Source organism: Carcharodon carcharias, chromosome 6, assembly GCF_017639515.1.
Source record: "Carcharodon carcharias isolate sCarCar2 chromosome 6, sCarCar2.pri, whole genome shotgun sequence".
NCBI lineage: Eukaryota > Metazoa > Chordata > Chondrichthyes > Lamniformes > Lamnidae > Carcharodon > Carcharodon carcharias.
In genome coordinates, this window is record NC_054472.1 from 62546321 (window position 1) to 62566931 (window position 20611).

At 42.7% G+C, this 20611-nt stretch overlaps 1 protein-coding gene and 1 pseudogene across 1 annotated transcript in view; one reads left to right on the plus strand and one right to left on the minus strand.

Moving 5' to 3' along the window:
• The window catches only part of csmd3b (CUB and Sushi multiple domains 3b), a 2092226-nt gene that overhangs the window by 649135 nt on the left and 1422480 nt on the right, over positions 1–20611 (plus strand). Inside the window, exon 4 of the mRNA XM_041189252.1 lies at positions 17605–17799. Coding sequence (XP_041045186.1) covers positions 17605–17799 — 195 coding nt within the window. The remainder of the gene's footprint in view (positions 1–17604; positions 17800–20611) is intronic.
• LOC121279184 lies at positions 686–12123 on the minus strand (annotated as a pseudogene).

Below are 20611 nucleotides of genomic sequence, written 5' to 3' on the forward strand. Positions count from 1 at the left end.
CAGCTTTGATTTATTTATCCTGTTCACAAATGTGACCAATGATTTTATATGGGCACCCAAACCTCCATTACCTGCAAGCGAGATGGCAGACATTCATACTGACAGCTGGGAGACAGGCTCTGACAACCATGACCTCTGGGAGGCTGACTGTTTGGAAGGGCATTTGCAGAGGCATGCAGAAATGAAAAGCTCAGCTGACCGAGAAGACGGCCCAGAGAAAACAGAGGCCAGCGAATTGTGCACCTTCTCAGTCTTCCTCTGTAGCAAATGTGGCAGAGACTGCTGTGACAGAGTGGGGGTCTTAGCCATACCAGGAGATGTTTATCACAGAGTCTATCACCACAGTGTAAACTATCATCTTACCAGATGGGAGGCTGCCATCAGTTTCTTAACCTTTTTGCTGATGTTTTGTGGGATTTTTTGCGTTTCCCCTCCCAAAGATGGGATTTGGTTTCATGGATGCTAGTTACCCTCTAGTAGCTTACATAACTAGCCCATAATAAGTTGTGAGCCTAGACGATAAGTTGCAACAAGGTATTTAACGATATGTCACACAGCGCTAAACTCAATTGTGTCCTCATTCAATGTCCAAGTGCATTTCTCACAAAGATTACTGGGTGGTAATCGAGAGAATTAACCCTGGTTGATTTTCCCTTTGTCTGATTCCACAGTTCTCTTTACTCACTTAGGAAGTTCTATTGATTTGTTTTAAAGTTCCTTGAAGAATTCAGCTCATATCTACATTATTGCAGTTAGATGTACCCACCTCTGCTTTAGAAATTGATCATCTTCTCTTCCTGGACTCTAATAGGAGGCGGGTGCCAATTACAGATAAACCAAGACTATTCAGGTACATGTGTCAGAAGATTGTTTCTCTACCCAGCCTATCTTCTCTCTTAGTTATGGTAACTGTCTGGTTGAAAACATAATGGGAAATATTAGCACTGGTATCCTATAGTGAAGGTTGATTACTAATCCAAGTGGTTGCCTCCTATTGTTTCACAGCAATAAATTAATATTCAAGTGCAGCTCAATGTTTAGACTGGACCAATGTCTTCATCTATAGTGCTGTGAAATTCTGGATGTAGAACTGATCTACTTAAGGATAACAAAATGAGGCACCCAAAGATTCCACAACAAGCTCCTTTGCCCTCGTTGGTTAAACCAATAAAGAATGTCACAAATTTTAGCTGGGAAAGTTCTTGTCCCTTCACAAACAGAACAGTTGTGTCAGCACAGGGAGAAGCATTTGGTTCCATGAATATCAAATTATCTTTGTCTTGGGCGGTTCTGCAAACTGTAGTACCCTCATCAACACCCAGCTGACACTAACTCATTTGAGAACAGTTTGGGATTGAACTTTGTGCACTCCAATTTCTAACTAAATATTTCTCTTGTACTTTGGTTGATAACTGAAAAGAGGGGATCAAATTTTCAAATATTTATGATAGTTTAAGACATAAATTAGGAATGAATTTCTTTTAGTCTGAAGTACTGATTATCATCAGTAGCTCAAATCGGTTCAGGGTTTACAATTTTGAACTTTACGGCACTTTAATTACTATGTTAGATTTTGGTTCTTTTCTCAGCAGCATTGGGAATATAATTAATGAAACTCAAATGGACAAAATGAAAAGTTGGCATGAAATTACCCACAGACATTTACATTTTTAGCATTACCTTATTCTTTACATCCGCTTAATGCTCGACAGTGACAGGAATGTAGATGGTTTGAAGACAAGTAGTCAGAAGCCTTTATTCTCTATTTTGGTCCAGTGCAATCATTTCCTTGTAAAGTGTGACAGAGAAACTTCTCACCCAGTCCTGTGCTTGTCTTCACTGAATTCCTCACATTTCAAGCAGGATTCGTACCATCTGATGATACTTTCTTTAGATATTGGGTGAAATTTTTCCAGAATTGTGCTAAGTGCGGTAGCAGGTGGGTAAAATGGAGTCCTACCTGACAACAAAAATGGTGGGTCTTCACGCCATATCGTCCCGAGCCCACCTCTATCTATGCATTCTTGGGAAACACGCCATTTCCATGGCGGGTGGGCTCTCATTCACCTGCTCGCCATCACCCCGCTGTTGCATCACACCGGCCACCATCTTTAAAAGGCATAGAAATTGAGTGCCACGGTCACTTTCACAGCCACTGGCAGTGGATACCCTCTATGTCCCCTTGGCACCAGGTCCTGCAGTAAGTGGCAGATGTGAGCCATCAGGTCCCTAGACATGCGCAGTCGTCAGCGACACTGATTCTCGGTCATCTGCAGGAATGGCAGGCGGTGTCTATAGACCCTGGGTGTCGCTAGGCACCGACCAGCCACGGCTCACTGTTGCATCTGGGCATGTGCGGGAGCCCCTGCTGCCCTTTCTTCATGAGGTTGCTGCTTCTGCATTTGCAAAGCCAGGAGCCTCAGTCACTCTCTTCTCCAACTTCTACAGTCTCTGTAGACCATCAGGCATACAGCTAGGCCACCAGGATCCATGATCCTGATGTGGTCCTCCTGCAGCATGAAAGAGAGAGAGATGTGGTTATCATGGCTGTACTTAACACCTTTCCTGGCCCTTTGTGACTACCCCTTAATACTTCCCAGAGAGTACTGGTCGCCCCTCAGATGGCCAGAGATGAATGTGTTGCATGGCTGCCCTGTCAACCTATGACATGTGGGACACTGGCCCAAACCAGGATGCTGAGATTGCAAGGGGCTGTGAGCATTTCCAGCAGTGACTGCTACATGGCCAGCATTGGCGAGGAGATTGTACAACATGTGCAGTCCAACTGTTCCATGGTCCAATAAAGTAATGGCGGACTCGAAATCCGTGCCGGAGGTATAGGGGGGAGTGGGGCGGGAGTAAGATATGAATCACTTGTTGGCCCTTTGGTGCCTCCGCGTTGCTTTCATGGGCGGGCAAGCTAGGAGCCTGACCCCAATCATATCACTGTGGCTGCACCTGATCTGTCTTTGCTGCAGAAGCCTGGTCAGTTCATACAGGTGTCTCTAATGCGTGGCCACTCCCCTCACTTACCCTGCCCCCGACCTCGATTGTGTGTGCGCGGAATGCAGCACCAGGACAGCACTTGACACTGCCCCCCACCCCCCCCTCAGCAGTTGCCTCCGAGGCTGGCCAGCACTTGTCCCCAGGCACCATTCACCCCACTCAGCCGTTGCCTCTGGGGCCAGGCATCAGTTGCCCTCACCTTCTGGCACCCCTGAGGTCTGTAAACAACAGGCGAGCTGTGGTGAACACTGCTGCTCACTTAACTCAGTTCCCCCAAAGTGAAGGTCACCAAGTTGCACGTCACCTGCGTGCTGTTATGAAACATGTCGGCGTGCCTTCCCACCAACATGGACAGTCGTTACGGCAGTGTTTCAACACCCTGGCGGGATGGCCTTTTAATTATAAGCTAATGTATTACAATTAGCTCCCCGCCAACCGATGGTGGGAACGCAGCCCGTTGTTGGCAGGCTGAGCGGACAATCGCGACCTGCCTTCATGCCATTGTGAAGCAGGTCACACATATTTTCCGTGCATGCCACCTATCACTCCCTCCACCAGCAGGCTTGGAACGTTCCGCCCATTTTCTTTTTTTCAATGTGATAAAACCCATGAAAGATCTGAAGCACATGTTATAGTATTATTGAATCATACAGCATGAAATGAGGTCATTTGGCCCATCCTGCCTGTGTCAGCTCTTTGAAAGAGCTATCCAATTACCTTCACTACTTTGTGCTGTTCCCATAGTCCTGCATTTTTTTTCCCTTTTTAAACATTTATCCAATCTCCTTTTGAAAGTCACAATTGAATTTACTCCATTGTCATTTCAGGCAGTGCAACCCAAATCATACCAACTTATTGCAAACAATTTGTTTTCTTCATGTAATTTCTGGTCCTTTTGTCAATTACATTATAACTGTGTCCTTTAGTTATTAACCTTTCTGCCTCCAGAAACAATTTTTTCTTAATTACTGTATCAAAACCCTTCATGATTTTGAACACTTTTATTAAATATCCCTGTAGTAATTGTAAGTTAAACCATTTCTTACTGTTATAGGGATCTAAGCGCAGGGAATATTAGGTGGTGGAGCTTTTCAGCCTGTGTCTTGGAACAAGCATGTAGCCTCACCAGGAGTCTGTAAATGAAGTTAACTGTTCTTTCAAGAAACCCGTCCTGCACTCCAAGTTTATTACAATTGGCAATGAGGATAAATAGCACTGACACAGCACCTCATCTCCTATCTGTGATTAATTCGATATTTTGAAGGAAGGAAGAAAGGAAGTATACTCACCAGCAATGCCTCACTTTGGCAGAATTGACATGTACGACTCATGTGTTGAGGACTGGAGTCAATACATTGACCGATTAGGGTTCTATTTTGTAGCTAACAATAAACAGCTGAGGAGAAGCAGAAGGCAATTCTCCTAAGTGCCTGCAGGAGCAAAACCTATAACCTAATCCATAGCTTGATGACTCCAAATGCCCCAAATTCCAGATCCATCACTGAGCTAGTCGACCTCGTGATGGGACATTTTCAGCGTAAACCCTCTGTGATCATGCAAAGAATCAAATTCACCCTCGCGAGTCAATCGCAATGTACATCACAAAGTTAAAACAATTAACGGAGCACTTCGGTGATACTATAAATGACGTTGTGAGATTGTTTAGTTTGCAGCATAAGCGATGTCACCATTCAGTGCCATTTGCTTACAGATGTTGAGGTAGACCTGAGTGTGCCATGGAGATAACACTAGCGATGGAGAGTGCTGAGGAGGACTCACAGACTCTGCAGAATGTGCAACATGGAGCCGTTTTGCAGCTAGGGTGGGAACCTCCTGCCGGGCATAGCATATAGATCAGGGAGGCTACAGTGAAACAGGACACAGTCCCTGATGCTAGAAAGCTAAAAGGAAATACTGGAAGCAGCTCACCAGTAACCCAGAAGTTAAAGTGTTACAGTTGTGGGAGAAATCATGCACCCGAAGTCTGTAGATTTAAAAAGGCAGAATGCCACTAGTGCCACAAAAAAGGCCATGTTGTTAAACAGTGCAAGACTAGATCAAGACAGACATTCAGACAGCAGGTCAAGTTAAATGAAGTGCACAACATAGAGGAGCCAGAAGTCATTGAGACTGACGTTTATTCACTATACAATCTAAAGGCCAGGAAAACTGAACCAATCACTGTTACGCTCCAAGGAAATGGAAAGCCTCTGCTCATGGAGGTGGACACAGCAGCATCAACCACAGTGATAGGAGAACACATCTTTAAATATCTCAGAGAAGGTATCCAGTCATTGAGCTTGGAGAAAACTGCTGCTCAGTTAAAACCACATACAGGAGAAACAATATAGGTGAAAGGCCTAATCTCTGTACCTGTATCATACAGGCAACTGACAGCTCAGCAGCCAATAACTGTTGTAACAGGAGAAGGAGCTAGTGTTCTGGGCCATGATTGGTTAAAAGAAATCAAATTAAACTGGTCAGAAATTTTACAGGTCAGGACAAGAAGAAATCCTGAGTTGACGAGGGAATATGATGGTGTCTTTTGGAACGAGATAGAAGGACTGAAGGACCTTCACAGGAAGCAAGAGTCCCTCAGGTCAGAGTTAGTTCCATGGGAAAATCATGAAAAGAGGCTAAACAAATGCGGTGCCACTCTGAACCAGTGAAGAAATAGTTGGAAGAAAAAAAACCAACAGTGTTCAATGTTCCAAGAGGAAGCCAAAAGATACAAACAAGAGACAGAAGGATCATTTGATGGAGACCAAAGAGGCATTAGAAGAAAAAGTCATGGAACTTTCCAAGATGCAAATGGTGACTCAACCTCTAAACTGAATCAAGTTAAGATTTCACCTGAGAGAAATTTGGCCAACTGTGAAATCAGAATGAAGGATGAGATAAAACCCTGTGACAAATCAAATCTGAAAAGCCAGTAGGATGAGTATCCAGAACCCTTTCTGCAGCCGAGAAAGGTTACTTGCAAATTGAAAAAGAGGACTTATCCATCACATTTGGAGTAAAGAAGTTCCATCAGCATTTGCACAGTCGGCACTTCAGCATTGTGTCAGATCACAAGCCGCTGTTAGAATTGTTTAGTGAAGCTAAGGCAATCCCACCGATAGCCTCTGCTAGAATTCACAGATGGGCTTTAACTTTGTCGGCAACAAGTACACTTTTATGCACTGTCCGGGTATGCATATACCTAACGCAAACACCCTCAATCACCTCCCTTTGCCACATACTATTACACATGTTCCAGTACCTCAAGAGGTAGTACTTGCCTTGAATTTCCTGGACTCCCACCAGTTTGCGCGAGACAGCTAAAGAATTGGACAAATTGGGATCCAATTTTAGCAAGAGTCCAGGAACAGGTATTCCAAGGATAGTCAAATGCACAAGTATCTGAAAAAATAAAACCATTCTTTGTTCGCAAATCCAAACTGAGTTGTCAAGATGGTAGCTTATTATGATGAGCAAGATTCCTTATCTCTGTGCAAGGAAGAGTACCATTATTAGAAGAACTTCATAGTGCTCATCCTGGAGCTCATCAGGGAGATGAAGAGTTTAAAAAAACAATTAAAAATGTTATAAAACACGTCCACTCATGTAACTCTGAGTAGGGACATGTTATTAATTAAATTTTACATTTTTAATTTTATTTTTATTTGTTTTAGGAAACCCCATCCCCTCCGTGAATAAGGTTCCTAAAAGTGCAAAGGCCGCTTGGCCTTTCCACTTGCTCACCAGCTGTAAGGTTGGACAGGCAGTGAAAAATGTCAGTCAACTGATCCTTTAAAGGCATTAACAAGCCTTTTAATTATTGGTGGGCACACCACCGACTCCAGCGCTCGCCCACCGACCGAAGTATCACGCAACTGCGCGCCAACATCAGGACACTTGCCCGATGACAACGTGTGTCATTTTACATTCGAGCGGGTCGGGCATGCGCCCGCCCACCAAGCTAAAAGTTTTGCCCCTGGTATTTTGAAAACAAAGGTGCTTGCACAAAGTCATATCTGGTGACCAGGTATAGGCAGTAATATAGAAACAATGGTGAAGCACCGTCTCCAGTGCCAGCAGCAGCAGAAGTTGCCTGTTTCAGCTCCACTGCATCCGTGGGAGTGGCCTGTTCGACTCTGGGTTAGAGTACATATGGACTATGTAGGCCCATTTCTAGGTACCATGTTTCTATTATTTATTAATGCACATTCCAAGTGGATGGACATGTTTGAAATGAGATCATCCACATCATCTGCAGCCATTGAAAAACTGCACCAGAATTTCAATGTTCATGATTTATCTGAAGTTATTGTGTCAGACAATGGTACTGCTTTCACTAGCACTGAGTTCCAAAGATTCATGAACCTAAATGGGATTAAACACATCAGAACAGCACCCTATCATCCCCTGTCCAATGGGTTAGCAGTAAGAGCAGCACAAACCTTTAAGAAACTAACAGAGGGAACATTAGAGATGTGAATTTCAAGATTCCTGTTCAGCTATCGGACAACTCCTCATGTGACTACTGGTTTAACACTTTCAGAATTGTTAATGAAGCACCAACATCATACAAGATTGAGTCTAGTGTTCCCTAATTTAGAGGGGAAGGTGGAGAAACCAGGGGAGTCAGAAAGTGAATCATGATGTTCACAGTAAAGGTCAAGAGTTTACTGTGGGAGAGACGGTTTTTGTATGAAGTTTTGCAACTGGATCAAGATGGGTTCTTGGTACGATCGTCTCTGAAACAGGACCTTTATCTTATCAAGTAGGAGTGGAAAACAGGATTTTTAGGAAGCAGTGAATCATCTCAGAAGTTGAGAAACCCTCCAACGACCAGTTAACCGACCTGAAATCGAAGTCAAAACTTCAACCCCTAAGGTGCCAGACTGACAAAGAATAGACATATTTGATGTCGCTGTTGAAGGAAATAATTCTGAACTGCCAGCGGGCTAGGGATGTCCCCAAAGCTGCAGTTCCTGTTCAAATCGATCCAATGGAAGAACCTCCAGTTGTAGAGTTGTGTCGCTCTACCTGAATCCAGAAGCCTCCTCAAAGACTAAATTTATAATGGCATGAACTGTACATAATTGTATGCAATATTGGAGTAAGATGTTTTTGTAAATAACAGGGTAAAACAAAACTAAAGGGGGAAAACTTAGTAATTGTCAGTTAAACCAGTTCTTACTGTTGTAGGGAGCATGTGACTGTACAGACAAATCAGTGCTAAGCGTGGGGAATCTTGGGGGGAGGGGTGGTGGGTAGAGCTTTTTAGCCTGGCTCTTGGAACAAGCACTTCATCAGGAGTCTGTAAATAAAGTTTACTGTTTCATCTCAAGACAATAGTCCTGCACTCCAACTGTGTTACAATCCCCTTAAGCTTCTTTGTCCTGTGGAGAACAACACCAGCTTCATTTGTCTTGCTATCTAAATGAAGTCTTTCATCCCTGGTACCATACTAGTAAATCTACTTTAAGGCCTGTTATTTCATTGTAAATTTTAATTGTAGTTTTATTTGGCTAATCCAAATAATTATCTATATAATTCATATCTTGATTTTAACCAAACTAATGCATCTTTTTGCTACTTAACATATTGAAGGAAATGTAGGCTTAAACCATTAAAGGCTATTTAACCCTGCCAGCTTGGTATACACTGGCGAACAGGCAGTTGGATTTGCCCCAGCGGCTCTTCCACGCATGTCCCACTTTCTCCTTGCAGGCTACAATTTCAACCTGTTTTGCTGAGCAGACAAAAAGGGCAGCTGCTAGGTAGCAGAGTTCTGCTGAAAGGTCATTAAGTTTATCTCTCCACAAGTGCTGCCTGACCAGCTGAGTATTTCCAGCATTTTATGTTTTTATTTCAGATTTTGTTTATCTACAGTTTTTTACTTTAATACTTTAATTAATCCTGGTGTCAGAGTCTTGTCCAACCCACCTATTGAAAAAAGCCTCTGGTGTATTTAATCTTTATGTTTGGCAAAACAAAACTAAAAAGACAATGTGAATTTAGAATAAGTTAGGTACAATTTTATGCTGGGTGTTCCAGTCACTGACAACGATGAGCTCTTTATGACATATATTATATATTTTTAGTAACTGAGTTTGAGCAGTGTCAATCTATTTCTCAGTTGCTTTGACTGTAGAGGACTGGATGATGTTGTGGATGAGACGTTGTTCTTTGAATTCCGGGGCCTATGGTTAGTTTGAATTGATTGGCTCATGTGAAATGAGATCCAGCAGTTGCAATGCACTTCCTAACAGACTGGAAACCCCAGTGTAAAACTTAGCCTAATTTGCTCCAAATTGATGGTCTCAGTTAGAGAAACCACGACATAACTGGTATGAGAAACAGGGAAAAGGAGAAGCTTTGTTTTGCTTTTAGCCTGGGAGTAATTATTATGAACACTGGAGTCTGAAAGAAAAATGTTCCATTCTCCAGCATGGTATCCATTACCTCATTATTGAAGCCTACAATTAAAAAGGGTTATTTAACAAGTTAGACCACTTTTGAGCCATAGTTAGGCCATGAGACCAATGCAGGTAGTGGAAATATTCTCCATATTCAAAATACTAATTTTAGCAGACAAAATAAAATAATCTGCTTATTTAGTCAATTCCATAATGACTGTTCAATATCATAAATTAGAACATTGAAAATGGTTCCTGTGATATGCAAATGTTGTATTACAAACATGCAGTGGATTATTAACACCTAGGCCTGAATTTTTCAGGCGGCGAGCAGACTTGGCGGGACCGGGCGGGGGCGGTCACAGAGCCAATTGCCACCTGCGATTGGCTCCGCGCTGCCATTTTACGCGGGCAAGCCAATTAAGGCCTGCCCAGCTTAATACACGATTGGTGGCGCTCAGCACTACCTATGCAGGCGGGGGGTGGGGGGGGCAGGGAGAATTAGTGCCAGTGCTGGGCACAAAAGAGTGCTTCAATCTCCCTGAGGCATGGAGCTGCCACGTGGAGACTGAATCGATATAGAAAAAATTAAATAAAAGGTCCAAAAATGTATTTAAACATGTCCCCTCATGTGAGATGGGACATGTTTTTTATAATTAGGAACAAATTTTATTTATTTAATAAAAGCTTCAGTAGGAAGTCTCATCCAGTTCATGGATGCGGTTTCCTAAAAAACGTGAAGGCTGCCCGGCTTTTTTGCCTGCCCGCCGATCTTAAGTTTGGACGGGCAGCGTTTGCAATAACCTTAATTAGAATCCTTGATAGCCTTAATGGGCCATTATCGGCGGGTGTGCAGCCAGCCCCAGCATGCGCCCACCAAATGAAACATCGCAACTCAGCACGATGACTTCGCGACGCACGCCCAACGTCATCGTGTGTCATTTTACATGTCGGTGTGTTGGGCCCGCCCCCGCACACCGACTGAAAAATCCTGCCCCTAGTGATTCCATCCCTTTTGTCATCTTAACATTGTACAATATCTGTTATTCACACATAAGTAACCGCAAATTATTTCTTGATAACCGAATTTGCTCAGTGTCTCTTACATTTCACTGCTATAGCTTTGGTCGAAGTTTTGCTGAAACTTTATCTACACGAGGAAACGTAGCTGCTAGCGAATTTCGATGATGGAGTGGGGAAAAAAACATAGATGTCTGAGTTTTTCAGGCAGTGGGAGGTCTCGGCGGGAGAGGGCAGGGGTGGTCACAGAGCCGATTGCCACCCGTGATCGGCTCCGTGCCACCATTTTACACGGGTGTGCCAATTAAGGCCTGCCCAGCATAAGATGCGAGCCATAGCGCTCAGTGCTACCTGAGGCACAACGATCCCTCAGGGAGATTGAATCGCTATTGTAATTAATGAATAAATGGATTAAAAATTTATTTAACCATGTGCCCTCATGTGACAGTGTCACATGAGATGAGACATGTTTTTATATTTAGGGAATTTTTTAAAATTTAATTAATAAAAGCCTTAGGAAGGTTTCCTAAAAATTGTGAAGGACGCTTGGCCTTTTTGCCTGCCCGTCAGGCTGGACGGGCAGTGTTCACAGTTACATTATTAATTCCTTAATGGCCTTAATAGGCTATTTACATATTGGCGGGTGCGCAGCTGACTCTGCCGCGCGCCCGCTGAATGAAACACCGCGAGACAGCGCAACGATGTTGGGACACACGTCAGAAGTCATCGCACCTCATTTTACACATCGCCGAGACGTCCCCCCCCCCCCCCCACACCACACCACCCCCCCACCCCCCAACCCCCACACGCCGACTGAAAAGTCCTGCCCAGAAATTTAGCCCTATCAATCTTCTTTAATGGCCTAATATATGAAAACAGAGCACATTCTGTCAAGGATGCCCTGTGAAACATTGTGTAAAATGTTTAGCTCAGTTGGTGGGCGCGCGCCCGACCCGACCGAGTGTAAATTGACGCGCAATGACGTCAGGCATGCGTCCCAACGTCATCGCGCATTCACGTGATATTTCGGTCGGTGGACGTGTGCCAGAGTCGGCATGCCCGCTGACAATTTAAAAGCCTATTAAGGCCATTAAAAAATTAATTGATATAAATTTTTCGCTGACCATCCAACCTTACAGATGGCGGGCAGGCGAAAATGCCAAGCGGCCTTTGCACTTTTTTGGAAACCTCACCCATGGGCAGGATGAGGTTTTCAAAACCAAATAAAAATAAAATGAAAACTTTTATTTTTCTTTAATAACATGTACCTGCTCATGTGACAGAGTCACATGAGGGGACATGCTTCATTACATTTTAAATTTCTTTCATATATCTTCATCTCCCTGAGGCAGAAGGTCGCGCTTGTCCGGCTCGCACTCCTCGCCCTACCCGCACAAGCAGCACCCAGCGCTGCCTCTCGCGTTTCACGCTGGGTGGGGATTAATTGGCCTGCCAGCGTGAAATTGCCTTCTGGGCCCTATTGCAGGTGGCTTCCCTCCCACTCCCGTTGAGCCTGCACGGCAAGGGCAAAATTCCACCCTTTGTGTGTAAAATAGCAGACGCCACATTGAACAAAACTACCTGAAACACTTGCAGTTTTAATAAAGTGGAGTGATTATGGAGACTATGTGCGGGAAATTGGGATGGATTGCACCTGCAAATGCTCTTCTTGCTCCAAAGTTGCACCCATGGCGCATGCATACACTTTCAGGGTGGTTCGTGCTGCTGGCCACATTGGTGAAGGCATTGGCATGTGTGCAGTAAAAGGCCGCTGGAAGTATGCAGAACAGGCAGATCATAATGTCAATCAATAAGATCATCCCTCATTCTTCTAAACTCTAAATGAATAAAGGCCTAACCTGTTTAGCCATGCTTGATCAGTCAACTCCTTCATCCCAGGAATCAGCCTAGTGAATCTCTTTTGAGCTGCCTCCAGTGCCAATATATCGTTTCTTAAATACAGGAAACAAAACTGTACATGGTACTGCAGGTTCAGCCTCTTGTAATAAGTTGTAACAGGACTTCCTTATTTTTAAAATCCAATCCCCTAGCAATAGAGGCCAAAATTCCATTATCCTTCTTAATTAGGTGCTAACTTTTTGCGCTTCATGCACAAGAACACTCAGACCCCTCTGTGCTGCACTTCTAGAGTGTTTGTGGAGCAATACTGTTACCAGAACCTCAGCAAGGAACAGCGTGTAACATGTCTGTGCTTCAGTATGAATATCCCTACCAATCATCCTGGGGGTTACCATTGACCAGAACCTGAACCGGACAGCCGTATACATACCGTAGCTACAAGAGTAGGTCAGAGACTCAGAATTCTGCAGTGAGTAACACTTCCTGACTCCCCAAAGCCTGTCCACCAACTACAAGGCACAAATCAGAAGTGAGATGAAAAATTCTCCACTTGCCTGGATGAGTGCCTCTCCAAGAACACTCAAGAAGCTTGACACCATCCAGGACAAAGCAGCTCACTTGATTGACACCCCATTCACCACCTTAAGCATTCACTCCCTCCACCATCGAAACACAGTGGCAGCAGGGTATACCACCTGAAAGATGCACTGCTACAACTCCCCCAGACTCCTTTGACAGCTCCTTCCAAACCCACAACTTCTACCGCCTAGAGCAAGAGCAGCAGGCACATGGGAACACCACCAGCTACAAGTTTCCCTCCAAGCCACACACCATCCAGGTTACTTCACTGTCACTGGGTCAAAACCCTGGAACGTCCTCCCTAACAGCACCATGGATGCACCTACACCACACAGATTGCTGTGGTTTGCCACCACCTTCTATAGGGCAATAGGGATGGGCAATAAATGCTGGCTTAGCCAGTGACACCCACACCCCATGAAAGAATACATTTTTTAAAAAAGCTGCCACCTGCTGAGGCCACAACTACAAGTACATAGCAGGACTAGGACTATAATGCAGGTTGTTGTAAAGATGACAATGGTGTTAAACTGTTATGGATTCTGACAGACTGGAGCTGGAGATAATTGCAACATCTTACATTTTGCAGTCCACAGGGAGGACACTTAGGTTCTCTATTCATTGAGAGATAACTACATTTCATTCTCATGCTATAGACAAGTAGATGGATTGAGCACACGGATTTTCTAGGATTGCAGGCTTCCCCATGGTGTCGGTTGTGATTGACTCTCTGGATATTAACTTGTGGACACCTCAGCCCTGTACCAGACCAAAAGGGAATCCATAGGCAGGAAACCATGAAGATCAACGTCTAGTATCCTGGCAGCAGTAATGATGCCTTCATTCTATGGCAACCCAACGTGCCATTCAAAGTGGAGCTACCAAAGGGTGACAATTGGGTAACAAAGGCTAACAAAGCAAAGGGTGATATATTGATCACTCTGATGTGCAATCCATGCACTCAATGAAAGCCATGATGCTACATGAAATGTTATGTAGCCGACAATTGGTATGTTGAAACATGGTTCTGCTGCCCAGGCCACTCTGGAGGAGCCCTCGACAGAGGATTGCAAAGATTTGGAGTGGTTGTCTGCACATTGTAAAACCGTCCCATCTGAGGGGCGGGTCTGAAACTAGAGTTGTAAATTTAAATAAAGGCAATTACGAGGGTATGAAGGTCGAGTTGGCTAAAGTGCATTTGGAAAATAGGTTAAAAGTTAAGATGAAACAGCGGCAGGCATTTAAGGAGATATTTCATAACTCTCAACAAAGCTATATTCTATTGAGAAAGAAAGACTCTGAGAAGGATGCGCCATCCATGGTTAACTAAGGAACTTAAGAATGGTATCAAATTTAAAGAAAAGGTGTACAATGCTGCAAAGATTCATGGTAGCCCCGAAGATTGGGAACATTTTAGAAATCAGCAAAGGATGACTCAAAAAGACTAAAGAGGGAGAAATTGGAGAATGAGAGAAAGCTAGCAAGAAATATAAAAACAGACAGTAAAAGCTTCCACAAGTATGTAAAAAGGAAAAGAGTAGCTAAAGTGAGCATTGGCCCTTTAGAGGGTGAGACTGAGGAATTAATGAGAAACAAGGAAATGGCAGAGAGTTTGAACAAGTACTTTACATGTGGCTTCACAGTAGAAGACACAAAATGCAGCTCAAGAGTGGTAGACAATCAAGTGTCAAATGGGAGGAACTTAAAACAATCACAAAAACTAGAGAAAAAGTACAAGGGGCAGAATTTTGCCATTAGCGAGCAGAGGGAGAGGCCCGCTCACCAACATGTAAAATGACAGGGGATGATGTCGGGCATTCCACCTGACGTCATCCCGCCCCATTTAAATTTTTAGGAGGGCAGGGGTGCAGCAAAATCAGTTGCGGGGCCGTCTACCTATCAATGGCCAGTTGAGGCCATTGACAGGATCATTTAATCAATTGAAGGACCTGCCCATCCAACCTTAATGTTGGCGGGCAGGTCAGGAGCCCCAGCGGCAACTAGATAAAACATGAAACCTCATCCAGTGGCGGGATGAGGTTTCATGTAGGGTTTTAAAACTTTTAATAAAATTATTCTGTAAATTATGAACATGTCCCAACTCATGTGACATTGTCACATGAGAGGGACACGTAAGGAACATTTTTTTTCTATTTTTAATATTTTTCAAAGTGCAGGTGATCTCCCTGAAGTTGCACTTAGCCTCAGGGAGATGTGTGCTCTTTCATGCGCATGCGCGAAAGAGCACACTCTCGCTTTTAGGGAATCCCCCCTGCCTGCACAGGGAGCACATAGCGCTTCCCGCCAGACGTCACACTGGGTAGGCCTTAATTGGCCAGACCACGTAAAATGGCATTGTGGCCCGCTTCGCTGGCAGGGATCAGCTCCATGCCTGCTGGAGATTGGGTCGAGCCCGCCCGTCCGCCCGACAGGCAGAAAATTCTGCCTCAGGTAAACTAATGGGACTAAAAGCTGAGAAGTTCCGTGCACCTGATGGCCTGCATCCTATGATCTTAAGAGAAGCGACTGCAGAGATAGTGGATGCATTGATTTAATCTTCCAAAATTCCCGAGATTCTGGAAAGGTCCTAATGGATTGGAAACTGCAAATGAAACCTCAATTCAAGAAAGTAGGGAGAAGTAAGGCAAGACACTAGAGGTTAGTTAGTCTAACATCTGTCATTGAATAAAATGCTAGAATCCATTATTAAGGAGGTAAAAGCAGGACATTTAGAAAAACCATATTATAATCTGGCAGAGTCAACATGTACATGTGAAAGGGAAATTGTGTTTGACAAAGTTATTAGAATTTTTTGAGGATGCAGCAAGCAGGGTGGATAAAGGAGTCCCAGTAGATGTAGTGTATTTGGATTTCCAATTGCCATTCAATAAGGTGTCACATAAAAAAGTTATTGAACAAGATAAGAGCTCATGGCATTGGGGTGATACATGAGCATAGATAGAGGATTGGCTAACTAACAGGAAATAGAGTCATGATAAATGAGTCTTTATCAGGTTGGCAAACAGTAACAAGTGAAGTGCTATAATGATTGGTGCTGGACCCTCAACTATTTACGATCTATATTAATGACTGTATTGTAGCCAAATTTTCTGATGATACAAAGATAGATAGGAAATCAAGTTATGAGGAGGATACAAAGAGTCTGCAAATGATACTTATATAGGTTAAGTGACAGGGCAAAATTTAGGACATGCAGTATAATGTGGGAGAATGTGAGGTTTTCCACTTTGGTAGAACAAATAGAAAAACAAAATATTATTTAAATAGAGAGAGATTGCAGAATGCTACAGTAGAGAGGGACCTGGGTGTCCTTGTACATGAATCACAAAAAGCTGGCATGCAGGTACACAAAGTCATTAGGAAGGCAAATGGAATGTTGGCCTTAATACAAGAGGGATGGGGTATTAGAGTAGGCAACTTTTGCTAAATATGTACAGGGCATTAGCAAGACCGTACCTAAAGTATTGTGTACAGTTTTCCCCTCCTTATAAGGAGATGTTTGAAGCAGTTCAGAAAATATTCACTAAGCTGATTTCTGGGATGAAGGGATTGTCTTATGAGGAAAGATTGAACAGGTTGGGCCTATACTCAGAGGTGATCTCATTGAAACATAATATTCTGAGGGGGCTTGATGTGGATGATTACCTGGGAGCATTTGCAAGCTGTGAAATGTGGGTGTAAGGCTTTCAGTAGTGCTAAGTGTGTGAGTGTGAATGTTAGCCACAAGTCTAATTGAAAAAAATGGTGGTAGATAAATGATGGAGATGTGAAGAAGTGAGCAGTGTCTGAGGCTAGCAGTGCAGTTGGTAAGCTATCATAATTGAAGATGATTTCACAGACCTTGACCAATCAAGTGAAGTTATTGCTTCTCATGTCATTGGGGCTCCATTCCTCTCCTTCATGGCTTTTGGCTCCCACTCCCCTCTAAGCATATGACTGGAAGGCTTCCTGGAGTCAGTGGATACAGGGCATCACTCATCCTTTCCACCTTCTCCACCAAGGCCCTTCGTGCCGTATCCGAAAACCTTGGATCCTACTGTCTCACGTGTTGTGTTGCTATTCAATATTTCCAGGAATGATTCACTTCCTGCATCACTAGCAGCATCTGCTTTGGCCACAATGTGCCTCCCCTGTAAGCACTGCGGGCTAGATTTAAGTGGTGCTAGCCACTGTGCTCAGTCAAACAATAGCATGGTTAGCATTGGTTGGATATTAAAATCATTGAAATGGATGGATATGAGGTTGGTGTGCTAACCGCATTGCAATTAATGGGCAAGGATTAGCCATGCATCACAATCACCATAACCAAATTTGGGGGCCTCTAAATATTGAGGTTGTACAAGTTTACATATGAAGTATGGCCATTTAAGTGAGAAATAAGCACCACTGCCCATCAAAACCTAGCATGGGCCAGGTGACTTGGGGAAAAGTGGATGGAAAAAATGATTTTGCAATTTTCATTTGTAATATTTGGAACATAATTCTGATATATGCCTTCCTAGCCACTATGCATAATGTGGTATAATTTCCTCAAATTGTTAATGACTGAAAAAGTGCTTGAAATTGTGCAATTTGTTGTTTATATTTGCACCAACTTTTACACTGACCACATTGACCAAAGAAAGGTATGCCTAAATGATCATTAAAGTATTGATCAATTTGGAACCTACAATGGACTCAATCTTCACTTTGCTTTTTATTTCTTGCATAGAGCTGCAAAGCAGTACTTGTGGAAACCCTGGTGTACCACATGGAGGCATTGTTCATGGCACAAGCTTTGATGTTGGAGACAAGATCACATACTCCTGTGTGAATGGTTATATCCTCGATGGACATCCTCAACTCACCTGTTTGGCCAGCTCAGGGAATACTGCATCATGGGATTTTCCTGTTCCTATTTGCAAGGGTACGTAAAATGAATTTCACCAAGACTTTAATTTACGACTTGAGAAACCTTGAAGAACCACTCATTCTTTACTATTGTTGCTTATTGTTGTCTATTGCATTTTATGCTATTTTTTTTCTTACATTAAATTATTATCCTGTGAGCAAGTGCATTAGATTGAAGTGAATTGTTCCCTTACAACTAAAACATTTTAGCAGATGTTGCATACCTTATTAAAATATGGAATTTGAATCCTGAATTTGCACCCCGGAATTTATTGCTGAGATTAAATTGCACTTGTTTTGTTTGAACTGTTTGAATTAATGAGTTGTACATATGATATCAGGGAAGGTAACTCAGATTTACCATTGTCAATGAAACAAGGGAGCAATGGAATTTTAAGAATATTGAAAACATGTATTCAAGGTCACAAAATCTTCTTTACTATGATTTAAGTATGGGCTCTATTACTTTTCTAAATTTGTTAAAAAAGACCCTAGTTTATTCATGAGTTGTTAATGCTTTGATTCCTCTCATTGTTTAAACACAAACTAGTGTAATTTCTGAAAGCTTTTAAATTTTGTTCTATTTGATAAGAAGAAACAAAATAATTTAAATTTTCAAATTACTAGAGATTATTTTTTTTAAATTCCAATTATGAGGCTCTTGGAGATCAAACTGTGGACTCTCAGTGACATATCAGAGTCAAATTATTTAACCACCTATGCAAGTAAATGATTTCAGGGTGAATTTTCTCAAATTCTTGATTTGCTTTTGCATTTTTATTTCAAGGAAATATCTCAATATTTGCAGAGAATATAGTGAAACAGACTAACTTTTCTAAAGTGACATGGTTGTCATTAATGTTTTAGTGATATTTTTCTAAAATAGTAGAAAGGAAGATAATGAAAACAAGAGACACTAACTATTATTGAAATATTTGATAGCTGGGACAAAGTCAACTGTAAGGTTGTGGTATCAGTTCAAGTAATAGTCTTGATCTGCTAAAGCTAAACTGAATTGTGGGCTATTTCCATACATGTGTCAGGTATCCAGGTCTGTCAGTAAAAAGCACCTTTCATTATAATGGAGTAGATTTACCTCCTTTCATTAATATTATCAAAGAGAGTGAAGCATAATCCATTATCTCTAGTAGTGTCTGAATGTCTGTTGTAATGTGGGTCATTTGCACAGTGGTCTCGATGTCAGGAATACTTCATGTAACAACAAAGCCAAACAAAATAGAAAAAAAAAGCTCTTCTCTTTGGTAATTGCAATTTAGTCTTTTGTTGTATGTGTGTACTCTTTGAAATAGAATGCCAACCAGAGCCAACATTAAATTGTTTGTCACCACAGCTGTCATTGAACCAATGACACTGTAATAACCCTTATTGTTTGATAACTAACAGCTAATCATTTCATGATTTTGAATTGAAATTGGTAATTACACAGCTAGCTCATTTCACACAGAAACAAATTTAAGCTGTTTTAAGTAGCAACATCTATTGCATGAAGTGTATGGGACCACAATAGGGTTCTACATTTTAAGTGCAAATGTTGAAAGTTGAGATGTTTATGCCTAGAACCAGCTGAACAAATAAATATAATTTCTGTTGTTCTGTATCACCAAATAAAATAGTATTGGATAGATAGATATTAATAGCTACTGCCATAGACCAATTAAAATAAAAGGGCTAAGTGACATATTTGAAGTGAAAATTAGGGTCTGGATTTTACAGGATTGGAGATGTATTGCTCACTGCACCCACCAGCCCTGCCTCCCCGCCCCCACCCTCCCCCTCTACCCCCCCCAACCCAGATGGAAGAAAAGTTGTTACCAAACTGACTAATTTTAAAATGGCTGCCCCACAGCGATTACTCACTGTGGGGTGCCTTAACAAGTAGAGAATGGGACTTGCACCACTCAGTTGGGTGAAGCCGTGCTCTCGAGAGCTGCCGTCCAGCCTGATGGCCAGCAGCTCTTATAGTCCCAGCAGCGCCAGAACTCAAGAAGGATTATCGAGGTCAAAGAAAAAAACTGCATCCAGGTAAATCCTTTTAGTGTGTGGTGGTGGTGGGGTGGGGGGAGCGGAATCAGGCCACCTAGGGAAAGGGATGAGGGGGTGGGGTGGAGTGTTTTGGAGGCCAGGCTGAGATGCACAAAGGGGTGCTATGATCTGAGGTGGGCTGCCCCCAGTGTGCACAGGGCAGGCCTTAAAGGATGTGCCTCTCTTCCTTCCTGCCTTTTAACCAACTCGAGCTAAAAAATGGCCTTCCCACTCTTGCTCACCTGCCACTGTCCAGCATATTATGCCGGTGGAGGCAGACTGAGAGCCTTAAGTGGGCAGCAATTATGTTTGCATTGAGTTATAAAACATTTTCAGAATATTTTCAAGCTCATTATGGGGTACGCTTTATGACATGATCAGCAGTCAGGTTGGGTCACTTGACAGTTATTTTGTAAAATATAGGTGAAGTTAGTTAACTGTTCCTTAGCCATTAACAAACCATTTTGTGACTTGCAATATTTACAGAACCAGGACTTAAAGATCTGAGTTTTTTTTTCAATTGCTCAGTTTTGTGGTTCTAATTTAACAACAAGAATGATTACTGGACATGATAATTATCCCATGAGTTTAATTTTCCACTTACTACATATTTGATATGTGGACCACGTATGCAGTGAATACCTGTACCTAATCCCAAAAGATTACTTTCAGAATAACTGCCTGTTGATGTGCCTCTGCTTTACCACTGCCTTTCCATACCATCAATTGGCAGCTGTGTTTGCTCCTCTATCATCAGATTCCCTTTTCAGCATTGCATTTCAGGT